The sequence below is a fragment of the Nothoprocta perdicaria genome, unplaced genomic scaffold, assembly GCF_003342845.1.
Source record: "Nothoprocta perdicaria isolate Ctin4 unplaced genomic scaffold, notPer1 scaffold_13, whole genome shotgun sequence".
NCBI lineage: Eukaryota > Metazoa > Chordata > Aves > Tinamiformes > Tinamidae > Nothoprocta > Nothoprocta perdicaria.
In genome coordinates this window covers 2,932,556-2,960,486 of record NW_020454427.1, presented here as the reverse complement: position 1 = coordinate 2,960,486, position 27,931 = coordinate 2,932,556, and the positions used below count along the sequence as shown (strand labels likewise).

The following is a 27,931-nucleotide window of genomic DNA, read 5'->3' as shown; positions in this document are numbered from 1 at the left end:
TCTTCTGTTCCCCTGTAATCCCACTCTTCTGTTCCCCGACCTCCAGGATGATGTGCAGGGAGGAGGGAGGGGATCTGTGTTTGGTGGGTTTGCCCTGGTCTGCGCTCCAGCGACTCCGCGCAGTGCTGACCCTCGAGTTTGATGGTAACATGAATGTGAAGTTTCACCCTCTCTTTTTCTCGTAAAGTCCCTTCCGATGAATTGTGCTGCCTGCTGTGTTCTTCAAGCAGTCAAATAGCCCACCCTTGGTAAATGCTTTACAGGATATTCAGTTGTGTGCGAGTCACCTGCAGTGGGAAATCTAAGCTTCAGAAGYGCTTCTATAACTGCATAGGCTGAGGACTGACCTAAAACCGATTAATCACTGGGTATTTAAGTGCATTATCTACATGTTTGTGTTTCTGAATGAGATAAGAAGCCTCCTGAGATGAGATGAATGGGATGAGTAAATAAATTTCAGAACAAGTGTTAGCTTTCTGCAGCACAAGTCCTTTTTCCCGAGTTACCTGCGTTTTTCCCAAGCTAGCCACTGTCCTGTTTTTTTTCTGCATCYATCCGTTAATTTCTGCAACCGTAACAGTTACAAATAGGTGATACACAATTCATTCTTTCATTAAAGTTCCCTCCAATTATCCCTTTGGATGAACAGTCACCATGCAGAGGTCTGAGCTAAGGATGGTTGTAAAGCGATAATCCCAGTTCTTGCTGTTGTGCTGCTGGTCACATTGATGACTGCTCAGCAGGACCTGTTGGGGATTCAGGCCTCCGCTTCACAGGTTTTCGAGTTTCCCCTTGTCTCTGGGAATGAATCCTGTTCTGTTTCCATAGTCAGAGGCCCTGGACCATCGTGTATAAACGAGCTGCTGTGCAGAAGCTTTGTTTGTCCCGGGGTGTTACACGAGATGCAGCAGCGCAAGGGAGACTTTGTGCAGGTGCTTCAGGGTCCGGGTGCGGAACGGGCCTCGCCGGCAGCAGCTCCGTTCTCCGAGCGTGGGTTCGAGTCTCGTTCCTGCCCATTTTGTTCCYTGCTTGTGATTTAACACCCGGGGTGGGTCAGCACGGGCTGGCACTGATACCGCAAGATGTCTGCGCCGGTGRTTCACTGCTTCCCCTTCCCTTGTGCCAGCGCAGCTTTTCAGCAGCTGGATGGCAAAACAAATTCGGCTGATGAAGCTAAATGAAGCCCTGCTTGGGTTGGTTTGGGGCTGGGCAGGTTTTACCTCCTGTTAACTGCATGGTCACACAAATACTAATGCTGTCAAAAGATGGGATTTAACACAGGAGTGGCCCAAGTGATAAGCAAAAGCTGGTGAAAAACTTCAGCGTGGCCAGCAAGTTTGATAAGGGTGCGTTCAAAAAACAGGACTCTCAGCTTGGGAAGTGCCTGTAAGTACATAGTTGTCTGTGTGACCTACACGTATCGGCCTTGCTGTGTTTTAGATGAGTTAATTCTTTACCTGCAGATTGATTCAGGGAAAGGAGTTAATCCATGCTCCCTTGTCCTAGGCGAGTAGGAATGGTAATGGAAATGATGATAGGAATGTCCTAGGTAGGAATGGTAATAGGAATGTCCTAGGTGAGTAGGAATGGCTGTCCACAAATTAGGAATAGATCTTTGTATCTCCTATAAAAGCTGGTTCTCTTTTTTCTGTATTAGGCTTCCCTTCCCCCTCCTGTTTTAATGTTTATGTAACTGGGAGATAGCAGGCAATTCTTGATGTGATAGTGTTGTCTTCAAGCAAAGATTTGTTCAGGTTAGTATGAAATAGGTTGCCTCTGAAAAGCTAAGGTGAAAAATGAATGGGCCACAATAGCTGTACTTCCAAGTTTCTGTTACATGATAAAGGTGTGGACTACAGCAATAACTTGCATAGGCCGTGTCCAGCAGAGACAGAGGGTGAGCATCTTTTGGCTTTTTGCTTCTCTGAAGATTTTAGAAATCCAATAGATAGAAATTCTGCTAATTTTAAGAAATTTACAAGTGAAGAAAATGCAAGTTTTATGTGTGGCAACCTCTACTCTGCAGACAGTAATTTAAGCTTTTGAGTGTGTGTATGGTATTTCCTGCCTTGAACTTCTGAAAGCAAACTGTCCATTATCCATCCTCATTTAGAAGAATTGGAAGCATGGGGTTTTATTTGCTCATTGTCTAATATTCCAAGTTTTGGCATCTCATGCGAGGGAAGAGAATTTAATAGCAGAAGGTCCAGATTTCATACAGCCCAGAGCACTTTCATTTTAGCCCAGGGGATATTTGTTCAGACACTGTCCTTGAGCTGCCCATGTGCAGGTAGCCTGTTCTGGCTGCTCAGATTCCCATTAAAGTAAGTGGAGATTTACACAGGCATGAAAATTTTCTCCTGTGAGTTGTAAAAATTAAAAAGTTCGTTTCTCTTGATTAAAGCCATAAGGATATTTGTCTTAACTTGCGTTGTGAAAAACTGTTTCTGGTTTAGCACAGTGTAAAAAGGCTTTACACCCTTTTTTTACACTGTTTACACACTTTTTACAATGTTTACAGTGTTTTTCAGTCAGGTTTGATAATGAGTTGCATGGCTAGATGGGCAAGTACTGTTACAACTAACCCGTGCTTCATCAATTCTGTTCCAGCAGCAGCAACTTGAGCTAAGGGATTCCTATTGGTCAGCTTGGCCAATTCTCAGGGGTATCAGAAGCCACACTTTTTGATAAGAACGTAATATGAACAACATAATGAAGGTTAGATATAAAACTGTGATTAAGGTATGTAGGTTGGTTGATTTAAACACAGCCTCTCACAGTTTTGCTCTTGAATGTGGCTGGAGCCGAAGGGTTTAAAACCTCCAGGAAAAGTCAAGGAAAAGAGGCAAGGAGTGGAGCTTCGGAAGCAGAACTGTGGCAGTGGGATTGTAAGGTGCAGCCACAGTGTTTCCCTGGTACAGATGAGTTCCACAGGATTTACAAGCAGTATTGCTGTTATGCTTATTAATGTCCTTATATATTATTGAAGGAAGGGTGCCTGGGGTCCTCTTTCCTGGAGGTCCCTCGGGAGCAGGTTTAGGAGGGGATAGTTGATTCTGATGGCAGCAGCCGATACCAGCCGGCCGCCCCGTGCCCTTCTCCGTGATTTTGCAAGCGATGGGTCCTTGGTGCCCTCTGCAGAGCCCCGGGCTCTGCTGGAGCAGCCTCTTCCTCACCCACTCGCTGATGAAGGAGCGAGGAGCATGGGGCCCTGGGGGAGAAGGAGCCCTCCTCTCCCCTGCTTCCCTGTGGATGGAGCGTGTGAAGGTGCTGTGTAACACAGGTTTTTTTCAGCCCTCTCTTTTGTTTTGTTTTGCTCTTGTTATTTTCAGGTAGGAAATGAAACAGACGTCGCCAGATGTCAGTTTTAACACGGTAACGTTTTCACAGGTAGTCTTTGATTAGTGAGAATAGGAGAAGGGATCAATCAGTCATTATCCTAATCTACTCTCTGCTGGTGTGTGCACAGTTGCAAGCCAAAGAGCAAGAGCATCTCCATCAAATGTGCCAGCTTGTTCTGTTGCACCAACCTGTGTCAGATAAGAGGGCAGTTATGGTTAATTTGGGTGCATATTTCTCGCCCTCTCACAAAGGTTTGCACTTACTAGAAAGACACTAAAACAAATTTCCCTTCTTCCTTCCTCCCCACATGCTCTAAAAGAGAATACACTGAAGAGAAAAATAGTGAGGGGGGAATAACTGTGAGGGAAAGAGCAAAACAGGAAAGGTGGGAGAGGAACGGCAAGAACGGGGTGAGGGTGAGTGGAAACGAATGGGCTCGTGGGCTYATGCATCATCTCTGCTCACCCCGCGTGGTGCGAGGTGCAGCAGGACCCCACAGTCTGCAGTCCAAGTTGTCCAAGGGGGTGGCATTTCTGTGCTCCAGCAAGGGCTTCATAAGCAAGAGCTTATGGAAGGCCTCCATAAACTTCAGGATCTGCCACGAGGAGCGTTTTTATGGTGCTGCGCTTATATGGTTGGGCTCTTCCTGGCTCTGTCGTGGCTCTCCGCGATCCTTTTCCTTTTCCTCCTGCTCCTTGGCTCCTTCCCAGGACACGTAACAGTGGTGTGAGGGTGTTTTGCTGCTCTGTGCCACGAGGTGCTGTGTAAATGCAGGCTGCTGCGCCGTGGGGCTGATTCTTTGAGCAAGATCTTCTCTCAAGCTAATCCTCAATGGTTATAATCACTAGTTTGTTCCCCTAGCAAAATGAGATTATGGTGCGGAGATCAGGTTGTATTAAGTGTGTTAATCTGCTTCTGTTTGCTGAAATATACCTGGTGCTGGAAACTCTGTTGTTTCTTGTGTTCTTCCTGTGATCTTTTCCTGGTGAAATTATTCGTCCTGTTGATGGAAGCCCCTCTATCTAAAGGTTGTAGGCTGTAAGCTCATGAAAATACTGCTTATAAAATCAAGACATTTGTATATAAATCTTTGCACAGTATGAGGACAGTATAGATACTTTCTGAAAAACATTTAGCAGGGCCACTGGTAACGTGAAGTAGAGGAGATCTAAGTCCTTTGGTCACTAACATTGTGCAAAAATTAAGTAGAGGCAACGTGTTTGCTACTGCCTGGTCCCTTTATCGGCCCAGTCGTGACAGGACATCTCTCGTGAGCAAGGCCGTAATGTAGCCTGTTTGTTCAATCCTTGGATTTGTTTGTAAGGTATGAATATTGGCAATATTCCCACTGATCTAGATGATAAAATTGACTGAAGTTGCTGATTTCTTCCAAACATGAGAACTTTTTGCCTGGGCTGGCGGCTTTTGCTTTATGTCTTTGGTTCCGAATGCTGCTGCTTTGGCCACATGGGGCCTTCGTGGCCCCCTGGGTGGCAGGGCAGCAAAATGCAAGAGCTGCTGCCCTGCTGAGGTTGTGCTGCCCTTGTAGCAACGTGGGGTATTAATAGTTTGTGTGTCCGTGGCAGCTGCTGAGCTCCTTGATTGAGGAACTAAGCTTTCTTCAAAGTACTGTTTGTAGCCCTCTTGATTGCAGAGGGGTTTGAAAGCGTTCACTGGATGTAGTTAAAAATTGAGCAACTAAAAGCAAAATTACATGTTATAAACATTAAAAAAATGAAGTTTTGGAGAGCCTCGTGGCCTGTGAGCACCCGTGGTGCTGGGTGCTGGTGAGGAGTGGCACYGAGACCGACCTTCCCACTTGCACATCACTGAGGCCGCTTCTCCTGCCTTGGAGACCTGCGTGGTTGTGGCTCCAAAAGCTTTTCCACCGTGGTTAGGTCTCCTTTTAGCTTTAAGCTTATTGTTCATTTATGACATGAACATATTCCTCTCCTCTCATCTTGAATTCCCTTTTGAAATGTCCTTTAACTTCCCCTTTTTTTTTGGCTTCTGTTTTATGCATTACCAAGTCTGTTTTTGTGCTTACGCGCGGGGCTGTTTAGCTTAAGTGCTTAATTGTGGTTTCAGAAAAAAAATACCTCCACATTCTGCAGAGATGAGGTCTAAAGTTTTCCTCGTTAAAACTCTGCTGTGAGCTCTGGGAAAGCTGGCAGAGTTCTCCTGCTCGGAGCAGTCTAAAAACACAGGTTTCATGTTGCAGGCACTGTAACCTCCACGTCCGAGGGACTCTTTGTCGCTATTAATGTTTGCACTTGTCAAACAGAACAAAACAGAACAGGAGAGGAGGCTGCAAGCACCTAAAAAAGTAGGTCAATGGGCCAGCAGGTTATTTGGCCAGAAGAGCACAAGTGACTTCACTGAATCATGCTGGAATTGTTTTCCTCTTGGTAACAGATCATTCTGCTCTGCTTTAACTTCCTATGGTAGTATTTTCATCAGTATGTTAACCATTTAAAAGCCTTCAGCTGGTGCTGGGGATGAAGAAACTTGCCTTTTTTAAATGAATATATACATATATATATATGTATATGTGTACATATATATAAAAAGGGAGTAATTCCAGCATTTTCAATAAAACCGATGTTTTCAGTAAAATTAGTATTTGATAGTATTTAGGAGTAGCATAACTTTTAAAATTGAATGTGTTTTAAAATAGAACTTGTAAAGGTATTGGTTGAAATATGTTTCATAGAAAACACTAGATTTATTTTTAGAACAGTAAATAAGGCAGAGAGAAATGAGATACAGGGGAGGGAAAAAACCTGACTTCAATTTCCTTAAAAGCAAAGTTGGTTTGAGGGAAGAAACGGAAAGAAAGCCCATACACGTGCAGAGTAATGGCATAAAGAGACTGGAAGCTGGTGCTGATCAAACTGCTGCAGTGTTGTTGTAGGAAGAGAGCGTCTGCGAGGTAAACTTGGAATGAATATGGGAGTGTTTCTAAGCTGGGTTTGGAAAGGAGGAGTTAATATTAGGCCGTGCCCGGGGAGCAGCAGCGACGCGGCCGGCGACTCTGCTCGTTGGCTTCGGCAGCAGCAGCTTCCAGTGACTGGGATGAGCGGGAGAGGCGCCTGGGCCTTCCCGGCCCTGCACATCCCGGCAGGAAAGGTGGGAAGTAGCAGCGTGAGGAATGAACGGGAACGTAACAGCAGAGCTGCAGAGCTGTGGGAGGCGCCGGGGGCAGGAGTGACCGGGATTTCAGATGAACCAACGTGAGAGCTCGAGGCGGAACCGAAATTGTTTCCCTTATCGAAGAGAAGTGTCGACTTTAAAGCAAGGTGCATTCTGCTAGGCAAGTAGTTGGGTCTTTATTTGAAGCAGGACATTGCATTTATAAATTACTCTTGGCTTTCAAATAAAATTGTATGTTTGGAACTGTTAATTTAAAACCTAAACTCTCTTCTTTTTGTTTTTTTCACAGTTCGGGATTTAATGCTTTTCTGCAGAAGAGAATACATTTAGCTCTGTTAGTGTTCTGAAGCAGCAGCCTTTCATCACTGAACATCACACTTTAACAAACCTCAAAGTGTAAAAGGTAAAATTATTTCCTATAAATAAATTCTATTGGCTTTATCATCAACACTGAGTGGTTGAGAAGCAGATATGAAGCAGTGTGTTTGGTTTTTTTATTTATTTCTATTTTTTTGCCCACAACGTGAATGAACTTGACTCTGAAAAATGCATGAAGTCCTTCATTTTTTTTTGTATTGAACTTAAAGGAATTATTTGGAATTATTTCTGCAGTTATATCCATTGACTTGTGTAAGTGCTGAGAATACTGAGCATTTTGCATTCTGGATGAGAAGGATCAGGCCCTTAAGTGAGATTAAAAAAAAATTTTTACTTCATATTCTTAGTGACCATTTCCTGTAGTCTTTAAAGTACTTTTAGCTCTTTGTCTTGGATACCAAATTAAAGCGTTCAGCATGACATAGTATATGGATCCCCTAACATTTGAATGATTTATTGATTTTTAGAAATGATTTGCTTTGCTAAAGTGGAAATACTTACTGTCAAAATCTGATTCTGCCTAATGACAATGTAATTTATGTCACAGGTGAAGAGTTTTTGCAGTTAGCTGTTTATACAGTTTTCTTTTGCAGGTTAATGTGAAATTGCCTCATTTGTTCAATGGAATTTCATATTATTCTTGATAACAATAATGTTGGGTAACAGATTTGCTTGAAAATGAATGTAGATCTAAAAATTAGGAATTTGTATGTACATTGTATAAGCTACGTGAGAAAAACTTTCTAATCGGTGTTCTGATATCGAACTTAATTTCGTGCCAGTGTTGGTGGTGGGGTAGGATAGTGAGTGATGTTTTGTAGTTGTTTGGGTTTTTTGTTTGCTTTTTTACTGTTGAGCAACCTGCCTGTAGATTGCCCTTGACAAAAGCTGGAACAAAAGCTTCTTCAGGACTTTCCTTCTGACGGATGTTCGAGTAGGTCTGTTGCTCCCGGATCCTTGGCCAGCTGCTTTGGGGGATGCGGTGTGTGGGGAAGGGCAGAGCGGTTGTTGCTCTGAAGAGCTTGTCCCATGAAGGGACAGTTGGCTCCCACTGTCCTTGCTCTGCTGCTGCGTTTGCCCACAGACACCCTTGCGGGGAAAGACCTGATCTTGGGAGGCAAATCTGCCTGTCTGTGGCTTATTGTAGACCCCAAGGCCATTTCTTTGGGCCAGAATTTTTCTTCCTTAGTTTCCCTTTCTGGTCAAAACTCCCAGCAAGATTTTCCTGGAATGTTCTGCACACTGCCTGGATCATTGTGCGGCAGTTGCCATATTTCTTGTGCTGTTAACACTAGGAGCTCCATCGAATTTGACGCTTGCAGAAACAAATTACTCCTTCTGAGAACAAAGCCTTCCTGCTGAAACCGTATTATCAATAAGTGGCTACTTTAAGAAATGACTGACTGAGCTATAACATTCACACAGTTTATAGAGATCATGTTCTTGCAGGTATCTTAGTGCCAGCTTTTCACGTGTCTAACAATGTGCTCAAGAAAAAAATAAAGTATGAAATACTAGCTGTGAAATACTATTCTCCAAATGCTTTCTATTTGCATAGTTTCTAAATGTGTTACTTCTAAGGAGGTTGCTTTGTATCTTTTCAACCTTCAAAATCATATTTTTTAGTATATTAATGGAAAAAAAAACCCCAAAGGACAGAAAGCTATACCTGAGTTCAGAGCTAGAAGATGGTTTTGTGTTGGCTTAGCCCAAGTTCATTCACTGTGCCTTATAATGAAACAGTGTTCTCTTAAACTGTCATGTAGAATGAAATATTCTAGTTCAGACTGTGATGTTAATGAATTTTGCATTAGATAAGGTAGAAAAGAGAGGAGAAGGTTAAGAGCACCGTGTTGAGCCAATGTAACCATTAACATACTCTAGTGAAGAGCATGATTGTTCTTTCGAAGTCATGTTTTCATTTTATTTTTTTCTTTTCACAGGCAAACGTACAAATGTCTACCACAAGACTAAAGTGTGATATGTTATGTTCTTTACCATAAGCACCCATAAAATGAGCTCCATTGCAGACAGGTAAGCAAATAGTAGTTCTTTCTCTTTGGGATGAATCTTAAAATGCACCACTTGTTTTGAACTGTGGAACCGTATATGTTTAATTCAAGTTAATTTTTAAAGTTTACTTTTTTATTTTTTTAATAGTACTTTAGTATTTGATTGGGGAAACAAATACATGTAAATGACTAGGGATGTTGCATATGACAGTGAAGTGGCCTCATAACCTATTTCAGTGGAAAAGCAATAGCTGGAGACTTGGTTTCTCTTAGATTTCGTGACCTGGCCTTTTTTCAGTAGCTTAGGTGAGCATCTGTCCTTAATATGCTTTGTACTGTCATTTTGGAGAATTTGAAAAAAATGAAGTTTTCATCAAACTTGCCGAAGGCTGAGCCCATTTTGAGTAAATAACAAAGGCAACTGAAGAGTTAAACTTTTAAAATATGTGTCTGATGTCTTATTTCCCGATGTGTTGAATTCTACTGTAATTTTGGTTTTATGAATATATGAATTTCTTTTAAAAACTTTAGGTTTGTATAATAACATACAAAACTATTGCTTCCTAACAACACTGCCTATTGTAATGTGCAATTGCTTGATGGTTTGGCAGGTGTAGGTCAGAGCTGAGGTGAGCTTTCTAGAAAGACAGACCTTTGCCTCAAGGAAAGGAAGATATTAAGATGAAAAATTGAGAATGAACACAAAGAAGCCAGCAAGAAGGCAATGCTGCTAGATAGAGAAGAAGTCAGAGAAATAAAACCTGAAAGTGTATTATATAGCAGTTTTGGAAACCATGACAGTTTTGTGTTGGCCTTTAAAATAAAAGGAAACAAAAGTGATGCAAGAAATACACTGAGGTGTCAGGAGGGAGTGAAAGGAACATACATTTTCGTTCTGATATTTTAAGACCTCTTAAAGATTTTTAAGACCTAAAAGTGCATGGAAGGACAGTTGTCAAGTTGAGGAAGAAGGTGATGGACCTTGCAAGATAGCACAATAAACCAAGTGTTTTGTTTCTTGTTGTATTGGAGATAATGCCTTTTCTCAGTATTTTTTCTTCATTGTAATTGCCTCTGCAAGGAGGAAACATTACACACTGACATTTATTTATTTATATTTCCCCAGGAATGATGGGAGCATTTTTGATGGGTTGGTGGAAGAAGATGACAAAGATAAAGCAAAAAGGTAAGTTTTCCAGTTACTTAGTGCAAAGGCTTGTGCTCTACTTACCTACCTAGGATTACAAGGAAAATTTCTAGAGAGGCTGAAGTTGTGATGCCTAATAAATAAATAACCATCTTCATGAGCATTTGTTTTTACTATTATACTTCTGGTATCTTGTGTATTTTTAACTGTAGTTCAATTATTTGTACTTTTATCCAATTATACTTCATTCTAAAGGCTCAAATGCACCCCTCCACCAGAGCCAAGAGGTTGTTTTCCAAAAATGGTCACTTGAGAATAAATTGAGAATAATTATTTTGGCAACAATTCTCACAGCAGATTTTAAAGGGTAGTTTGCATTACAAACCTGTTAGTTATGCAGTAGTATGTTAGTTAGTATGTCCAGTTAGTATGCAGTGGTTAATAGAAGAAGTCGTTGTTATAAAATACTTTCACTTTTCTTTTTCAGAGTGTCTAGAAACAAGTCTGAAAAGAAACGCAGAGATCAGTTTAATGTACTTATCAAAGAGCTGGGTTCCATGCTTCCAGGTAATGCCCGGAAGATGGACAAATCCACTGTACTGCAGAAGAGCATTGACTTTTTACGGAAGCACAAAGGTAATTCTTTGCAACATGGAAGAATGTTCATGATTCTTGATTTTTTATGACACTTACCACTTACTTTTATGACACATCACTTACCAGAAAGAAACACTAAGCATTTTAAAACTCTTTTTAAGGAATTTTTCTCAAGAATGGTATTTTGTGGTAGCATTGATTAGATATTTTTTGGCAACCCAAAAATCTGTGTTTTCACTAAACTTACACTTTCTTATGGCTATTTGATCTTTCTGTAAAATCCTTTTTCCGTATACTTCTGTTCTTAGTATAACACTTTGTAGTTCACTGTCAGAAGTAAGCTCCAAAATTCCTTTTTGTCTCAGGAAAACGAGCTTTTTCTCTCTTTCCCCAAGTAATTTCTGAGCACAGATACTACATGGAAAGCAACAAGAACAAAAGAAGCAGCTACTAGGTTATATGAGAAAATAAGGAAAGCTATTTAAAACAGATGCATATTTATACATATTCATATATGCATATTTATGAACAGTGTGTTCATCAATTTAGACTGTTATACTCCTTGTTTTCCATACTGCAGTGCATCTCATACAGCTCGTTACCATTATTGCTGAAGTCAGCCTGTGCCAGCTAGCTTCGCTCTGCAGGAATTTCCTATGGAAATTCCTGGAACAGTCTTTTGGCAGAGGTCAAAGCTTGCCCCACTTCCCGGGGCAATGGGGACTGACAGGTGGGAAGAGGAGACTAATCTCCTTGTAAAATAGTGGAGAGAATACTTACTATATCCGTAAGCATCTTTATAGCTAATGAATGAAAACTGGAGAAGACTGAGCAACTTTTGTCTTTTCCTGCTGTTTTGTAGGTCGCTTAGTAGGAGAAAAAAATGATGTTTTTTGGAATGTTGCTACTTATATTAATACTTATATGTGTGTTTGTTTGTAGAAATCACTGCACAATCAGATGCCAGTGAAATTCGGCAGGACTGGAAACCGACATTCCTTAGTAATGAAGAGTTCACACAGTTAATGTTAGAGGTGCGTTGCTTCTCTCTTCCTGGAAGTAGAATATTTCCTCACAGAGATTGATTAAAACGGTGAAATCTTTGTTTAATGGAATGTCTTTTCACTTCCATATTTTAATTGTTAATTGCATGCTTTCGTCAAAGTGAGCAACCTGATTTTCTGTATATACAGTTACACGTAATAGCACTTTTAAGTGTATTTTCAAAGAAATAAAATATTATAGCAGAGCAAGTCCAAGAATATGTGTATTTACCATCACAGTAAAATTGATATTTTGAATTATCACTGTAAGGAGTGATAATGGTTGATCTAGTCAGATAAACCGTTGTTATAGTTAATATTTTCATGTAAGCATAATAGGTTTTTTTTAACATATCCACTACATCTTCTGAACAAAAAAAAAGTTTAATTTCTTTGCATGTTACGGTTTGGAGGGCGGGGTATATAGGTATTACTTTGCTAAAGATTACCTGACTTACTGGATTACTGTTAAAACAAGCTTTCAGTTTTAGCTGTTGATTCCTTGTAAATAAGAGCAAGTGATATGCGTCTTACCATTAAAACAATTTACAATAATAGCTAAACAAAAAATATTGAAGTAAATGGAAAAACACTTTATTTTCTTTCCAGAGTTAAACCTGGTTATTGAAGTAGATATTTAAAAATTGAGAAGTTCCAAATTTTTTGTATTTAAAATCATTTCCTCTTTGAATTTTTTTTCCCTTCCCTAAAACGTTAGTTGCTTCTGCTGTAGGAGGTGGTTTGTAGCTCTTTTTGGGGTTTTTCACCAAGATATTTTACAAAATTCACATTCATAGAGTTAGTGGCTATAAAATCAGAACATGGTAATATAAGTTTAAAATCTTTTCCCAAAGACATGTGAGCTTTAACCATATTTATAAATATGGTTCTCTCATGCTTTTATGTCTGGTAGTATTCAAATAAGATAGTCCTGTTGTTATCAGTGGAAATAGGTTTGAGTAAAAGATAAAGCAGTCAAAACTGGATCTTAGGCTTTTGAAGTTTTAATAAAAATCTTACTATAAATTTCTTTTAGTGAGATTGAGACTCCTGAAACTTTAAATGCAGAATTATTTTTTTTCATTATAGCTTTTCTTCCTCTCCTTGCTTTTACCGTTAGATAATAATCTTTTATTATTTAAAATGATGATAGAACTGAAAACTGTGGATAGGGTGGGACGTGGGAGAAAGGGTGGTTGAGATGTGTATGGGCTTGCTTCTGTAAACATTTAAGAAATCATTTAAGAACATAACAGAATGGAAAATATAATGCTGGTAGTTCAGAAACAAGATTCAAGTGTCAGTAGCCAAAGGTATTTTTGTTTTTAGAATAAACTAAAGTTGGTCTACATTTCTTTCCGTGTTGAATATAGCTTAACTGCCTATTATGTTTAATTTCAGGCTCTTGATGGTTTTTTTTTAGCAATTATGACAGATGGAAGTATAATATATGTGTCTGAAAGCGTAACTCCCTTACTTGAACATTTGCCAGTAAGTATGAACTGCAGACTGTTCATGTATCGGGTTTGTCTCCAAGAGCCCTTTGGCCATGAGAAGCCCTGATCTTTGGTCCTCCTGACGTTAGAGCACACGTGTACGTTTTGTTCCAAAGCTGCTCTCTTCTCCTCAGGACAATTCCTTTCTGTTATTTGTCTCCTCTACTACACATTTCCTTTGGAAACACAGAATGCAGTCAGCGCTCGGAAGGATTATGAAGTAGCAGAGTCAATATCTGCCTTTAGTGTAACTGAAATAACTGAGAGCTGAATGTAAAATACCCTTTAAAGGTCACATATGCTGTGGAGTCTATGGTATTACATTGCCAGTTCCGTGTATGTAGTTGCAGAACTGATTATAAAATTTATTCCTAAGATAAATTCTAATTATATGTAATTAATGGCAACATAGTGACCTATGTAATGTAGAGGATGGCTTGATTTCTTGTTCTGAAGCTCTTCTCTAATGTTTTGGACACCACCAACACTAAAACAACACTGAAATTTCTAATTCAAATATTCCTTTCCTTGGAATTATTATATCCCATGGATATTAATACAAACTCCAGTGTATTTTAATGTGGTGCAATGATTCATAGTGTCAACTTTCAGATAGGTCAAAATATATATATATGTATATATATTTTTTTTCTTCATGCTTAATATTCATATCCCAGTAGGTAGACTTACTGAGTCAGTAATATTTTATAGCTGTTTATCTGACCTCTGTGTGTGTGTTTTTCTTTCTTTTTTTCCCTTTTTATTTTCATTAAAGTTTTGAGCTTTGTGACATTGCATGGCTTGCGTAATTATATCTTTTTATTTCAGTCTGATCTTGTGGATCAGAGTATATTCAATTTTATCCCAGAGGGGGAGCATTCAGAAATTTACAAAATATTGTCTTCTCATCTGCTGGAAAGCGATTCATTGACACCAGAGTACTTAAAATGTAAGTAACAGTGCTAAAACCTATTAGCTCTGTATTGCGTATTAGCAATACTTTCTTCTAGTACTATTTAAGCAGAAATAATTGAGTGAACCCTACAGAATGAAATGTGACCCATGTGGCTTGGATGGATGTGCATTTTGTGCTCTTTTTCTCTGAAGAGATGTTCATCCTGTATTGTTTCACTCCTTGAGTTTCATATATATTAAAAATACTTGTCTATATAGCTTGTTTATACAATTCTAGCTGTTGTCAAGAGAAGTTGTTGTCTTGGGTATTGTTTTTCAATAAACTTATGGGGCAGCTGTTTGGATTTTTTATATGTTTTCTGCAGCCTTAACATTCATCCCCTTCGTGCACAAATTTTAAAGGAATTTTCCTTCAGATTAGTTACTACCAAATTGGTAAAAAGCAGAGGCTGTTTAGACAATTACAACAATCAATAACATATGCAACTTAATGAAATGAAAAGCAGTAGCAATTTGCCCATGTGCTTCATCAGGCACACAGCCTTTTAATTTTGGTTATTCTTTTCTCAGCAAAAAATCAACTAGAATTCTGTTGCCATATGCTGCGAGGAACGATAGATCCAAAAGAGCAACCTACATATGAATATGTAAAATTTATAGGAAATTTCAAGTGTTTAAATAATGGTAAGTAATTTCAGCCACCTTTAAGTGGTGCATGTGTATATATGTGTGTATGAGTGTATGTATCTGCAAAACTGGTTACAGAAGTTGCCTGTATTCACTTTTAAAATGGAATCTTTATGGATCTCTTCTGTGCCTGCTTTTAATCAGCATTTTCAGTTCTGGATAAATGGATGTAGGTCACAGGTTGTGCCATGATGCAAGAAGCTGTAGGGATACTAAAGAAGAGAATAGGAGTCCCACCTGAAATTCAGGAAATAAATTGTTTTGGGGGCAAAAAAAAAGAGAGCTGTTCAGTACGAACAACTGCTAGAACTATGTTTAGGAAAAAATAAATATATCAGGAGGCACAAAAAATAAGCTTACAGCCACGTAGGTAGCACTCCTGTAGAAAAAGGCATTAGTGTAGAGTGCAGGTTGAACGTGAGTAATCAGTGCTCACCAAATAATTATGCAAATAAAGAAAAGCTGTCTAAAATACGATGTAAGATGTGAAATAATGCCTCTGCATTTCTTTGCACCAAGATGTTTGCATCTGGGAGGAAGTTTTTGACTCTGCACAACAGGAGGAGGTAAAACAGTTGGATAGAGTTTAGAGAAGAGCGGTGAAAGCAGTAATAAGTTAAAAAATAATCACTTAAAAGGTAAGATAGACTGGAGAACAGAGGAGTGAGAAGAGAGAGCCTAGAGGAAGGAAAATACTGCTTTCCTCTACCTGATAGGAAGAGCGAGGAGGAACTGTAAGTTTAAATCGTATAAGGAAACTTCAGTCTACATGGTAGAAGCTCTAATTCAGAGTCGAACTAGAGCCTGTTTGAAGAACATGAGAGAGTTTTGATGTCCTCCTCACTACTTAAATGTGCAGAATGGGTTGTCTGCTGGCAACAACAGATACGGTGACCTGCTCTGAGCTCTAGTCCCTCCTTTGCTCCCGTGATCCCTTCCAGCTCTGTGAATCAGTAGGTGTGATTTGTTTGTTTTCCCCCTGCTGCCCTGATTCTTTCACATATGTAGTTGCTTTGCCCTCATTTTTTTCCCGTTACTTGGTTATTTCTTCAGTTCTTGGTGTTTGAATATGAGAAGAGATTAGAAAAGAAATACTTACCCGAGAATTCAAAAGAAAAAGTTTGCAAAAGCTGATTTAAAACAGAGATTTAAAAGAGATTTTTGAAGATGTGCTCCAGTCATTTTTAATAATTATCAAGGATTACGATTACTGACTTAACAGAAGCGTTGTACTGACTAACTTTAGCTCATGCTAAGTGTAATTTTAATTTCCTTAGAGGAAGTTCCATGATGTTTGTGTTCTCATTACTATTCTACTACTACTGCTGTGTATGTATGTATGCATATGTGTTACATGCAGCATTTTTGCTAATGCATGGTAAATTATAGGGAAGCTGCATTAGATCTAGCAGCCGCTACGAGGCCATTATCTGGTGACGTTACTGCCGTAGCCCTCGGTGCTTGTTTAGTGATTTGTCCTGGCCTCTTCTCCATCCCCCTCAGTTCCCAACTCGGCGCACAATGGATTTGAAGGAACCATTCAGCGACTGCATCGGCCTTCGTATGAAGACAAAGTTTGCTTTGTAGCCACCGTTAGATTAGCTACACCTCAGTTTATCAAGGTACGTGCAAATGGGATTGCTTACTTGACCCTTCTGCTTATATTTGTAATAAAAAACAGTTCTTTTTGACTATTTTGAGTAACTTTTAAATATACTTGAATTGAGAAACTGTGTGAACAAGCACAACACTTCAAATTTTATGAATGGAAACTATTAGGAATTTCATTTTGTGAAACTGAATGTATCTTTGCTTCTTATTGAACAAAYGGATAGGTTTAATGTTATGCAAAGCATCAAATGAAGTTGCTTATGGCCAGCACCTTATCTGAACAATCATTCAGAGTTCTGGTACRCAAGAAGTATATTTAAAAGAAGATTCAAAGAATATAACTTAGTACTGTAAACTCAAAGATAACATTTAGATTAGATTTTCAATTGAAAAAACTAATAATTTAGTTGAATCACTGAGGGTCAAGTCTGAGGTTGTAATGGTCCCTTAGTTTGCTTCACTACTGTTCATTATTCAATAACACTGTAGTATAGGGAACATCTCTTGCTTACTTGCTAATGCTCAGTGAAGAAGTAGATGCGTGTGAGATTTACCGGCTGATTGTTCCTTGACCAAAGTCAGTCAAAATAAACACTTGGGGCAGTCTGTGATTCAATGTGTATATGTTTGTGTGTGTGTGTGTGCGCGCATATGTATATATGTTAAAAAGTGTGGGTATATATGTTAAAAAGTGTGTTGCAGGAAACCTTATGTGCATCCTAGCTCTTTTGGGAATTCTGGGAAAGTGAGGAGCATCCATTTAGATTCTTTTTCACACAGATTATGTTCTTGCCAAAGTTTCTTTCCTCGTGACCTGAACTTATGATCCTCCAGTATCTAAAAATAAAGTTTGTTAAATAGGTTTTAAGACCCTCTTAAGAGTTTCAAGTGATGTCATTCCTCTGAGCAATGTTCTTGTGACTCTTCCAGACTGAAATTAGAGGCACGTTTTTTAATTTGGTTTTGGGTAGCTTCAGTTTAGAAGTTGCACTGCTAACTAGAAGTCGTTTTTTGCCCTGGATGTGACATTGCGTCTCCTGTCACTTAAGTCACTTCTAAATTGTGGTCTTCAAATTTCATGCCAACAAAGGTGAAGAAAAAGCTGGGGGCTGTTTGTTTGTTTTCTCTCTTTTGTAATCATATCGCTTCAAAATATCCTCTTAAAGAACCATAACCTGAAGGAGTGAATAGGAGGGTAGTCTCTTCATCTTTGTTTCTAAATGGCTCCCGTTTTCATAGCTCATCACTCTTGTAATGTACCTTTCCCCAGAGCTCTTTCAGTTCCAGATATTTGCAGAGTACCACGCTCATCTTCCATGACTTTATGTCCTGCAGCAGCAGCTTCCACATCTTACACAGTCTTTAGGATCCTGGCAGGGTACCTGGTCATTGAGAGGCTCTACCTTTCTCCTGCCAGCAGGAATGCCCTTGCAGGCTCCTACAGGTGCAGTAGGCGCTGCAGGCATCCCCATAAGAAACACTTAGGCTCCCTTTTTGCRCTTCCAGGGCTGTCTCCGCAGGCTTGTGTGTGTTACGAGGGCCGCTTCCCAGCTGCAGCGCGGGGGCAGGAGGAGATCGGTGTGGGAGCGCGGCCGGCTCTGGAGCCTGGCTCCATCGCCGCCGCAGCGGGAGGCACACGGCTTGGTAGGGCAACCTCGGGCATCCCTACGTCACTGAAGGAGCCAGCAGAAGTTGATGGATGTGCCCGAGTCGCACGTTGCCGATGCGTGGGAGGCATCTAAAACAACGCGCAAAATCTCCCGACCATCCACTTTTGTAGTGGAAATGCAAAGGTTCTCTTATTCATGAGTGCTGTCTAYCCCTTTAATCCCAGTATCTGGCTGGGACTGTCTTGTCTTTGCTTTTGCTTGATGTGAGTAGAAGCTTTAACTGCAAGAAGGTTGACTTGCGCTTCAGCGCGGTAGGTGCTGGGCTTGACTTTGATCTCACACCGGGGCCGTTCATGTAACATCAACCAAGTGGCAGCCTGGCAGAGCTGAGATTAGGTTCTACCTCAGTGTTACGTACCCGAACATGCAAAAACAATGAGGCTATCAATAAAAAATAACGTTGTAACTGTAATGGAGTAACTATCTTTAGGTAAGTCTGAATTTCAAAAGAGCTTATGAATTAGAATAGAGCAGTTTTGAGAGAGATTTTTATTTTTTTACTTTTTAGGAAATGTGCACTGTTGAAGAACCCAATGAAGAGTTCACATCTAGACATAGCTTAGAATGGAAGTTCCTATTCTTGGATCACAGGTGCAATTCCTTCTATGTATAGCAGCAATAGTACCTGAATCATAGCAATGGCTGTAATATGTGGAGTTCACTAATCAGCGTTAACTACTCGTAGCTTGTGTTCGGTTGAATTTTTAATTTTTTTTTTCAGAGTTGATACTGTAAATAAGCATTTAAGTGATGAAACTAATTTTTGTTTGTTTCTGAAAATAATGACATTAATTTTTGTATTAATTAGGGCACCTCCAATAATAGGCTATCTTCCTTTTGAAGTTTTGGGAACATCAGGCTATGATTATTATCACGTGGATGATCTAGATAATCTGGCAAAATGTCACGAGCATTGTAAGTAAGATTAAGTTGCTACAAAACCATACTAGTCAGAGATGTTTAGTTATAAATTTGTTAAATTGTACTACTGTTGTGGTGAAATTTTGTGATATATTTCACAATAAGATGCCCTCCTATTCAATATACACTGCAAGAGTTAACTTTTTTCTTGCAATTTAAATCTATAATTATGGTTAATTGAAGTGCACAGCTGAGCTAAATCTTACTTAAATTGTGAAAAAGTTTTATACTATAGTTTTATTTTTATAACTTATTCTTTCTTGATTTAGCATTTTTTTCATTTTGTTGTTTTTCTCAGTATTTTTCTCCTTTTTCATCCCAGTCTATCAGTTTGCTTTCATCACTCTTCATCTGCCATCATCTTCCTATCACTTTTTCCTTTGCCTCCCCTTATTCATTGTCCAGGTCCTTTTATTTACATAAGCAGCTCTGTATGGCTTTCTACCTGAAATGGAAACTTGAGAACTTTGACTAATACTTCTCTAGGCCTTCTAAAAGCATTTAAAGAGTTCTGTGGTATTTATTAAATACAAGAATGGTGCCTAAACGTGTTGCAGAGAAAAATATTATTTAACTCAAATTTTCTTTATAAAGTACAGCTGTGGTGTTTTTTTTTTTTTCATATAAATTTGTTAAGATATACAAACAAAACAAAACTTTGATTTCTGCAGCTCTCTGGTAAATGTTATACATTTTTTATTGTAGAAAACTACTTTCCTAAAGYTTTTCTAATCATTGTCAAAGTACCAGATTGGACATAGATTTGAGGGGTGAGAATTTGAGAAATAACTATGTAATCATAGTATTCTAGTCAGAACTAGACTGGCAAACTTTATTCTTTACTTTTTAGTAATGCAGTATGGGAAAGGGAAGTCATGTTACTATAGATTCCTTACRAAGGGACAGCAATGGATTTGGCTACAGACCCACTACTATATCACGTATCACCAGTGGAATTCCCGGCCTGAGTTTATTGTCTGCACACACACTGTGGTAAGGTAAGTTATTTTTAAAATACAGAGAATTTTTTTCATAAGAGAAATTCTGAAGGAGCCTGTATTGTTGGCAAARCAGAGCAGCGGGAGATACCATGGTGGTACAAAGAGCCTTTGCAGACCTTCCAGAGATATCCTGTAAGCAGGGGTATCTGGGGACTTTGTTTTTTGAGGTGTATTTTTTAATTCAGCCAAGGGAATAGTGCTTATACTTCGTTTGCTGTTTTAGTTATGCAGAGGTTCGAGCAGAAAGGAGGCGAGAACTTGGTATCGAGGAGTCTCTCCCAGAGATAACAGCAGATAAAGTGAGTGTGTCGAATAATATTATTTCCCCTTTTCTTGCTGCTGCATATTTGCTTATATGTGATTTTTAATATGAAAGAAATAAGTGTTTTGTCCTTCAAACATAATATAGTTATTTTGATCTCTTGGATAATATTACTGTGTAAAATGATCAMAGAAATCTAGAAAGCATGTTTAACACTATTCTGCCCTTTCATTTTACTGATCATTTTCATATAGCTATATGATATGGCAACATCCTTATGAAGATCTGTCTCCTGCAGAGTTAGTTTCAAATGCAATTATTCTCACTTTCTATAAGCACCTAGAATTTGAAAAAATGGAGGGGGAATGTAGGGACAAAAGGGCTGTGCTACTACTGCAGCGTTATCTCTGTAAGTGATTGATATGGTCTTGGGTCATATGGTGTTGGGTATTTCCTAACAGAAACGTGCACTGTGTGCTGAAGCAGATGAAAGAATTACTGTTTGTGTCTCCGCAGAGTCAGGACTCTGGGTCTGACAATCACATCAACACAGTCAGCCTGAAAGAAGCACTGGAAAGGTTTGATAACAGCCCCACACCTTCTGCTTCCTCCAGGAGTTCAAGAAAATCTTCACATACTGCAGTGTCAGATCACTCATGTAAGCATGAGCTGTTGAAACTGTTTTGTTTACTTTATTGTGGAATTGATTATCATTTTATTCCAAATATGAGTAAAAATGTCATTTTTAACAGCTGAACTGAGCTGCTCAGACATCTGCTGGTTGCTTGTTTTTTCAGAGGTTGTATAGTTTTGCTCCTAAATGTACAATAGCARCTCCAGAGCATCTTATTTCAGTCCATCAGATTACATTATTGTCCGATACTCAGATAAAAAGTCCAAGCCTTTAGGCTTTTTATTCAGCAATTGCTTCATGTGATTTGAGTATTGTGTGGCAGGATGGAGATTATTATTACTAACATGTCTCTTTTGTTTTAACTGTGACCAATGTCAGCAACACCAACTAAAATGACAGTGGACACTAGCACTCCTCCAAGGCAAAGCTTGTCTGCTCATGAAAAGACTGCGCAAAGAAGGTCATCTCTTAGTAGTCAGGTAACTTTAGAAATGTTTTTATATTTAAAGAAGTACAATTCATCTTTAAAATATTCTATTAAAGCCATATAACCTTCATTTTATTTGTTTTGAAAAATACCGAGTTTAAACTCTATAACATTTTCACTTAATTATAGGAATTGTCATCATTTTAACTTCAAATTATTACAATTTAAGGGAGTATCATAATTAAGCCTATGCTTGTTTTAATTAAAAATTTACTTTTCAGCATTAGGATTTGCGAGGTTGAGTTTCAGTTTGTGCTTTCGTTGTCATGTAGTTGCTTCAGATGATTCTGTATTTTTGTATAAATGATTGTCAACATAATGCTGAATGTCCATGTAGCGAGTTAGGTATTGGGTTAGGCATTTCAGGAAAACACCTGTTTTTATTCTCTGTTCGTATTATGCTATTTTGGAAATGACACTTTCTGTGAAGAAACGCTTCATGTCAAATGTGAAGTTCGTTCTCTTATAGTAATGGAAGATTTTCTTTTAAATCCTAGTCGTTAAGCTCCCAGTCTCTTGGGCAACCATTATCACAGCCGATGATGTCCCAGCCTGCAACCTTACAGCTCCAGCCCGGCATGTCCCAGGTATGGATCAAGTGGCCTTATTAACTGATTGGCTTTTTAATACATCTTTTTCATTATTATAAGGTTAATTTCACTTTCAAAAACTGAGTTCTTTGGTGAGTGTTTTCTTTGTGTTTATCTTTAATATGATTGTTATGAAAAGTGTTTATTTCACAATTAGGAATTTTTTCTTTTTTCTTCCCACTATTTTGTGGAAATAATTGTCTGGGCTTTGTCCACTAAGAACCTAGATATTAAAACATTCAAAGATGAAATATTCTAGGGCATGCATTTAGAATGCACAWACTGCACTGATAGGTTTTCACTCACACATGTGTGTAGCACAGTACAACTATTAAACCTTTCTATGCAATAGAACTGCTGTATCAGGGCAGAGAAAGACCTCTCCATATCCTTGAGGTATAGTAAAGGTGTCAGGTTATATTGATTTGTAGCTGTGATTAGCCAGCTACACTGACTTGCGGCTTTTTATTGAGTTCTGGTTGCTTGAAGATTAACCTGTTTTTTTTGTTGAGGAAAWTTTTAATTCTCTAATTCCGGTGCATAAATTCAATACATGTTCTGTGACACTTTTTATACTAGTGAATTTGTCCTAAGATGATGATAGAAGTTTATAAAACAGTGCTTGCTTTCCTTGTTACTGTGGAGGTGCATATTTACTGCTTGTAAACCAAATGTAATGATTGTTCAGCTTTTAATTTATACATGGTACTACATACAGCCTGCGTTTCAGTTTTCAGCTCAGTTGGGAGCTATGCAGCATCTAAAGGACCAGCTAGAGCAAAGAACACGCATGATAGAGGCAAACATTCATCGGCAGCAAGAAGAGCTGCGTAAGATTCAAGAGCAACTTCAAATTGTCCATGGTCAAGGACTCCAGGTAAARTTGCTCAACTCTTGTAGGTTGATAAAATGTAGGAAGATAAAAATGACTGCATTGAGTTTTTGTAGTTAAAAGGGCACAAAAGCTATGTCATAAGAGAAGAATCTAAATATTTTTGCTATAGGTTGTGAATGAACAGGGAAAATATACTTCTGAGAAGTATTAAGTGTCCTGCTTAAACTCTGTGGTAGGAGCTTCTAGCATATGCTGTTTTCAGTATATTTTTCTGTCTAGTACATGCCTGCTAGCAGTAGACCTACTTAGAGGTGCCTCAAAACATGAGATTTATGACTCTCTTCCTGTGCCCTATGGAGACCTTGCTCAAGACTGGAAGCTAAGGACCAGTATGGAAATGCTGATCTTCCTGTGCATATTTACACCACATTACCTTCTGGCCCTCACTGTTTGTATCTGTTTGTAAGCACTCAAATATTTGTGTGCACTACTCTGTCTGTTAAAAAGGGGTCATGTGAAGCCTCTGTATTCAGTATGGTTTCTTGTTAACCAAGRAAGATTACATTCTCTGGTTTGTACCTGGATCTGTCAGTTCTGAGGTTGTTTTCTTCATCTGAATTTSTTTAACTGATGAAGATGCTGCAAATAGAAACGTGATCTTCAGATCTTTAGACAGCTGCAGACTGCGTTATGATCYGGTCTCTAAATAGTTCCATTTCTTTAAGAACAAATATCAAATGTCAGTGTTTAAGACTTTAAAAGTCAGGATGCAGATTTTCTTCCTATCTCTTATCAGCTATAGGAGAGTATTTGAATATTGACTCAAGAAGGGAGTTGGGCCTTGCCCTCTTGACGGTTACAGTGCATACTCAACACCTCTAGTAACTAAGATGAAACATTTTTGATTTTACATTTGTTTAAAAATAAGTACTTTTTTTGTAACACTTTAAATRGGTAACTTTTTTTATTAAAGCTAACATCTAGAATTATTATTACTATTTTTTTAAAGATGTTTTTACAGCAGTCAACTTCAGGACTCAACTTTGGTTCTGTGCAGCTTGCTTCTGGAAATTCCTCAAATGTCCAGCAACTTACGCCAATAAGCATGCAGGGTCAAGTCGTTCAGGCAAACCAGATCCAAGGAGGAGTGAACACAGGCCATATAAGTACCCCACACATGATACAGCAGCAGCAGCCTGTGCAGAGCACAGCAACACAGGTAAAGTTCTCRTTAGTGGTTTTGCCGCATGGAAAATGTACTTAAAATCAGAGTTGAAACACAATGTATGTTTCCCTTGGATGCTCCCCCTCCCCAAATACTAGAACACTGTCCACTGAAGTAATTGGAGGCTTCTTCATTTCTTCATGTTCTAAATTTCATAGCCGAAGTTCTGTTCTTGCAGGTACAAGAACAGTCATTTTAAATCTACAAATGTGAATAACACTTTTTTGGAAAGACTAGTGTCAAAACTTTTAACTTGCCTTTTTTTGAATTTCAGTGCACTTTCAGTTGTCGAGACACATAATATGCTAATATTTGTACCAGATGAGATTGAAACTCAGTGTTCTGGCAGCAAGTGCCTAGAAAAGCATAGGAACAGGGCAAGCATACAGTGGTGCTGCTGCAGTTCACTTTCTATCATCAGCAATTTTGGTCAGATGCTGTAGGGGACAGTACTGCCTTTGGATTTTTTCCTCTATGAGTTTATCCAGCCTCTTTTTTGATTCCATGAAATCCACAGTATCTTGTAGTGAGCCAGGTAGTTTTACTTATTGCTGGCAGAAATATATTGTTCAGGTTGGTTGTGGTGGTTTGTCTGTTTGTTTGTTTGTTGGTTTTTGAACCTGTTATTCAGCTCTTAAACTGGAAAACACATTGAGTAGGGTTGATTCTTCACCTTCTTTGTGCCATATGTGATTTGAAAGACCTCTGTCATGTTTATCTCCACTAAAAGCTTTTACTGCAAGCTGCAGAGCTCCGACTGGTTTGGTTGGTTTGATTTTGAGTCTGTCCATGCTAAGGGTCTTTGTCACTGGCCTCTTTGTCCGAGTTCCACAGCATCYTCTTGAGACCAGGGGGACGAGGAACTGCCTTGCCAGTATTTGGGCTCAAGGTGGACTTGACAGGTGGCAGCTTTGGTGCTGTTTTGTTCACTGCCCCATTTGTGCTCCCTTCACACCRTCTAAGCATGTGTCACATGCTTGCTTCAGCTTACAGAATTTATCCCAAGTATCACGATATTTCTCTTGCTCGTCTTTTCTTTTTATTCCTTTGGCAGGGGGGAGCGGGAAAAGTAATACTTGAGACTTGACAGGCCTATGTAAAAATTATTGTCCTTTTCAGTTTAGCAACAGAGATCCCATCTGAATTTCAATATATGGTGACTCTAGCTTTACTAGTTAAAAACTAATCTGGTTAGTTTATTAACGTGACTCTTTCCATAACACATAACATAGTTTCACCAGTGGCAGGGTCTTCACTGTGGCAGGCTAAATCACTGATTTGACTTCCCTGAGCGCATATATATATATATATATATATATATATATATATATATATATATAGTTTGTTTGTTTGAAGAGGAGGGAAAGTTTATCTAAGCACGTTTTTAGATCTACAGACCAATGCCCCTTCCTAATTAGCAATCACTGGAAAGACCAGTCTTGCTTTAAATTCGGTGTTAATTTGTAACAGGAAAATATTTGCTGGTCTCAAGTATGGGCAATGACAAGGAAAAGAACAGCTATAATACCTGCTGTTATTTTTGGTTCTTTTATAAAAATAACCTTGCTTAAAATTAATAGTCTCAGTTYAGGGTGAGGGGAAGAACGTTTCAAAACATGAAAAACTCTGTGTGTCCCTTCTGTTAGTGAAAAGATAAGAAGTGAAAGGATGTGAATGTCCTTGATTTTAGACATGTGAATAAAACTATGCCACAGTTATACTTCAGAATAAAATTTTATCATCTTAGCGATAGGTCTTTTGTGTATTTGTAGCTATTTTCAGGTGATTTATGAAACCCTGCTTGTTTTCAGCATAACCAGCCGAGCGCAGCGGGCGGGCACAGCCAGCAGCCTTCCCTGGGCAGCCAGTCGCAGGGCGCGCTCCCGGCCCCGCTCTATAACACTATGGTCATCTCGCAGCCAGCAGCGGGAAACGTGGTCCARATTCCCTCCAGTTTACCCCAGACCAACAGCCACAGCGCTGCTGCAGTAACCACCTTCACGCAGGACAGGCAGATCAGGTAAATCTCCAACACTCGTACTCAGTTGATGATGCACTTAAATGGTTATGTTAAAAAAAAAAAATAAAGTGAGTTTGAAGAAATTATGTTTTCTTTTAACTATATGTGCAGTATATAGACGTAGTTGTTGAACTAAATCTCTTAACTGAAGCTGATCCTTGATTTAACTTTCCTGCTAAGGGGATTCCCAACTCTCTCTCCTGACCAGATTTCCTCAAGGTCAGCAGCTCGTCACGAAGCTGGTGACGGCGCCGGTGGCGTGCGGAGCGGTGATGGTGCCCAGTACCATGTTCATGGGGCAGGTGGTCACGGCCTACCCCACGTTTGCCGCCCAGCAGCAGCCGCCACAGACGCTGCCGGCCCCGGCGCCACCTCAGGCGCCGCCTCAGGCGCCGGCGCAGCAGGAGCCACCGCTTGCCGCAGCCCCGCAGCCGGCCCCGCCGCCGCTGAGCCAGCACCCCCAGCAGTTCCTGCAGGTAAGGCCGCTTTCCACTGGTGTTTTTCCAAAGCCTCCAGCGGCGCCGCCATGTTCTGGGGGTGCTTCACTTCTGGCAGCGTCGCCATGTTCTGGGGGTGCTTCACTTCCGGCGCCACCATGTTCTAGGGGCGCTTCATCAGCAAACATGGTGCTCCAAGCAGCAACCACAGAACAAACCTGATATAAGTATATCTTATAGATGTTCTGGAAAATCCTGCTGCCTTTAGAGTGAGGTGGCCCGTCCCATAGTTCTTCCATGTCCTCCCTGTGCCTGCTTCCAGTGTTGTCCTTTGCTGAACACCGGGCAAGGGGCAGGTGTTGCCCTTGGGTTTGCGTTTGGGCTCCCGTTGTGCTGAATCGAACCAGAGCAGAGAGCTGAACGTGATCCCTCTTATATGTGCTGTAATAAGGAGGCTGTAATTAGCAGGGGGGTGGTGCCTTTATCTCTTTTTTTCTTTAATTGCAAAAGTTTTAAATTAAATTTAAAATTAAGAATGAGTATTACTGAAAATAATAATTACTTTCAGAAGGGGTGTTTGTGTCTGGAAATGTGGCAGATTTTCTGTAATTGTGAACTTTGGCTTTGGAGGGTAGAGTTGTGCGCTGCTTTTCCATGGCAGTGCAGGGACAGCCCCCTTGGACATGGTCATATCTGATTCCCTGAGCCCAGTTAGGTCCCTGAGATTTTAAATGGAGATRAAGCTGCCATGTGTTCCTGCACATTGTTACTGAAAATAGCAAAACCCATCTGGTTAGATGCCAAAAATAATGTTTTCTCTAATCAGCTGTATTAGAATGAGTTARGCTTTGCATTGTTGGTTAAGTGACCAGAGTAGAAGTTTGTACTGATGGCACTGAACGCCGTTAGGAAGCAACCAGGCCTGCGATTCCCAGGAAAAACAAATCCCTTTCTGTTTGCGTGCTCTAGACATCCAGGTTGCTTCATGGAAACCAGTCAGCCCAGCTCATCCTCTCTGCTGCTTTCCCACTACAACAGAGCACTTTCACGCAGTCCCACCACCAGCAGCACCAGCCCCACCAGCAGCAGCAGCAGCAGCAGCTTTCCCGGCACAGAACTGACAAGATCCCGGATCCTTCCAAAGTGCCGCCGCAGTAGCAGGGGCTCCGCTGCCTTCCGAAGCGAATGCCCAGGAGGGGCTGTTCTCCCACCATGGCTCCTTAACCCCGCGCCCGGGAGCCTCCAGCTGCTGGGATCTGCCAAGGAAAAGCCAYGCGCCGAGGGCGGACGGGACACGGCCGGCTCCGGGAGGCGCCCCCGCTCCCCACGGGAGGTGCTGCCATGCGCTAATTCRTTCAGGTGAAATCTCAAGACGTCACTGGAATGGGAGGAGGGATGCTGAAAATGGTGGTGTTTTTATCAGTCCTGTACATTTTTAAGGTGTTAAAATGGACACGGAGCACTTGTT

At 39.9% G+C, this 27,931-nt stretch overlaps 1 protein-coding gene across 1 annotated transcript in view; it reads left to right on the top strand.

Annotated features, from left to right (window-relative positions):
• Positions 1-27,621, top strand: part of CLOCK (clock circadian regulator) — a 37,956-nt gene extending 10,335 nt beyond the window's left edge. The window contains exons 2-22 of the mRNA XM_026033524.1: positions 6,785-6,898; positions 8,817-8,907; positions 10,012-10,071; positions 10,520-10,668; positions 11,572-11,663; positions 13,074-13,163; positions 13,997-14,117; positions 14,654-14,767; positions 16,274-16,392; positions 18,560-18,642; positions 18,860-18,966; positions 19,823-19,970; positions 20,197-20,272; positions 20,752-20,893; positions 21,248-21,348; positions 21,854-21,943; positions 22,677-22,823; positions 23,791-24,000; positions 25,818-26,026; positions 26,235-26,502; positions 27,433-27,621. Of these exons, the coding sequence (XP_025889309.1) occupies positions 8,861-8,907; positions 10,012-10,071; positions 10,520-10,668; positions 11,572-11,663; positions 13,074-13,163; positions 13,997-14,117; positions 14,654-14,767; positions 16,274-16,392; positions 18,560-18,642; positions 18,860-18,966; positions 19,823-19,970; positions 20,197-20,272; positions 20,752-20,893; positions 21,248-21,348; positions 21,854-21,943; positions 22,677-22,823; positions 23,791-24,000; positions 25,818-26,026; positions 26,235-26,502; positions 27,433-27,621 (2,562 nt within the window). The 5' untranslated portion in view covers positions 6,785-6,898; positions 8,817-8,860. The remainder of the gene's footprint in view (positions 1-6,784; positions 6,899-8,816; positions 8,908-10,011; positions 10,072-10,519; positions 10,669-11,571; positions 11,664-13,073; positions 13,164-13,996; positions 14,118-14,653; positions 14,768-16,273; positions 16,393-18,559; positions 18,643-18,859; positions 18,967-19,822; positions 19,971-20,196; positions 20,273-20,751; positions 20,894-21,247; positions 21,349-21,853; positions 21,944-22,676; positions 22,824-23,790; positions 24,001-25,817; positions 26,027-26,234; positions 26,503-27,432) is intronic.
• The last annotated feature ends 310 nt before the right edge of the window (positions 27,622-27,931 follow it).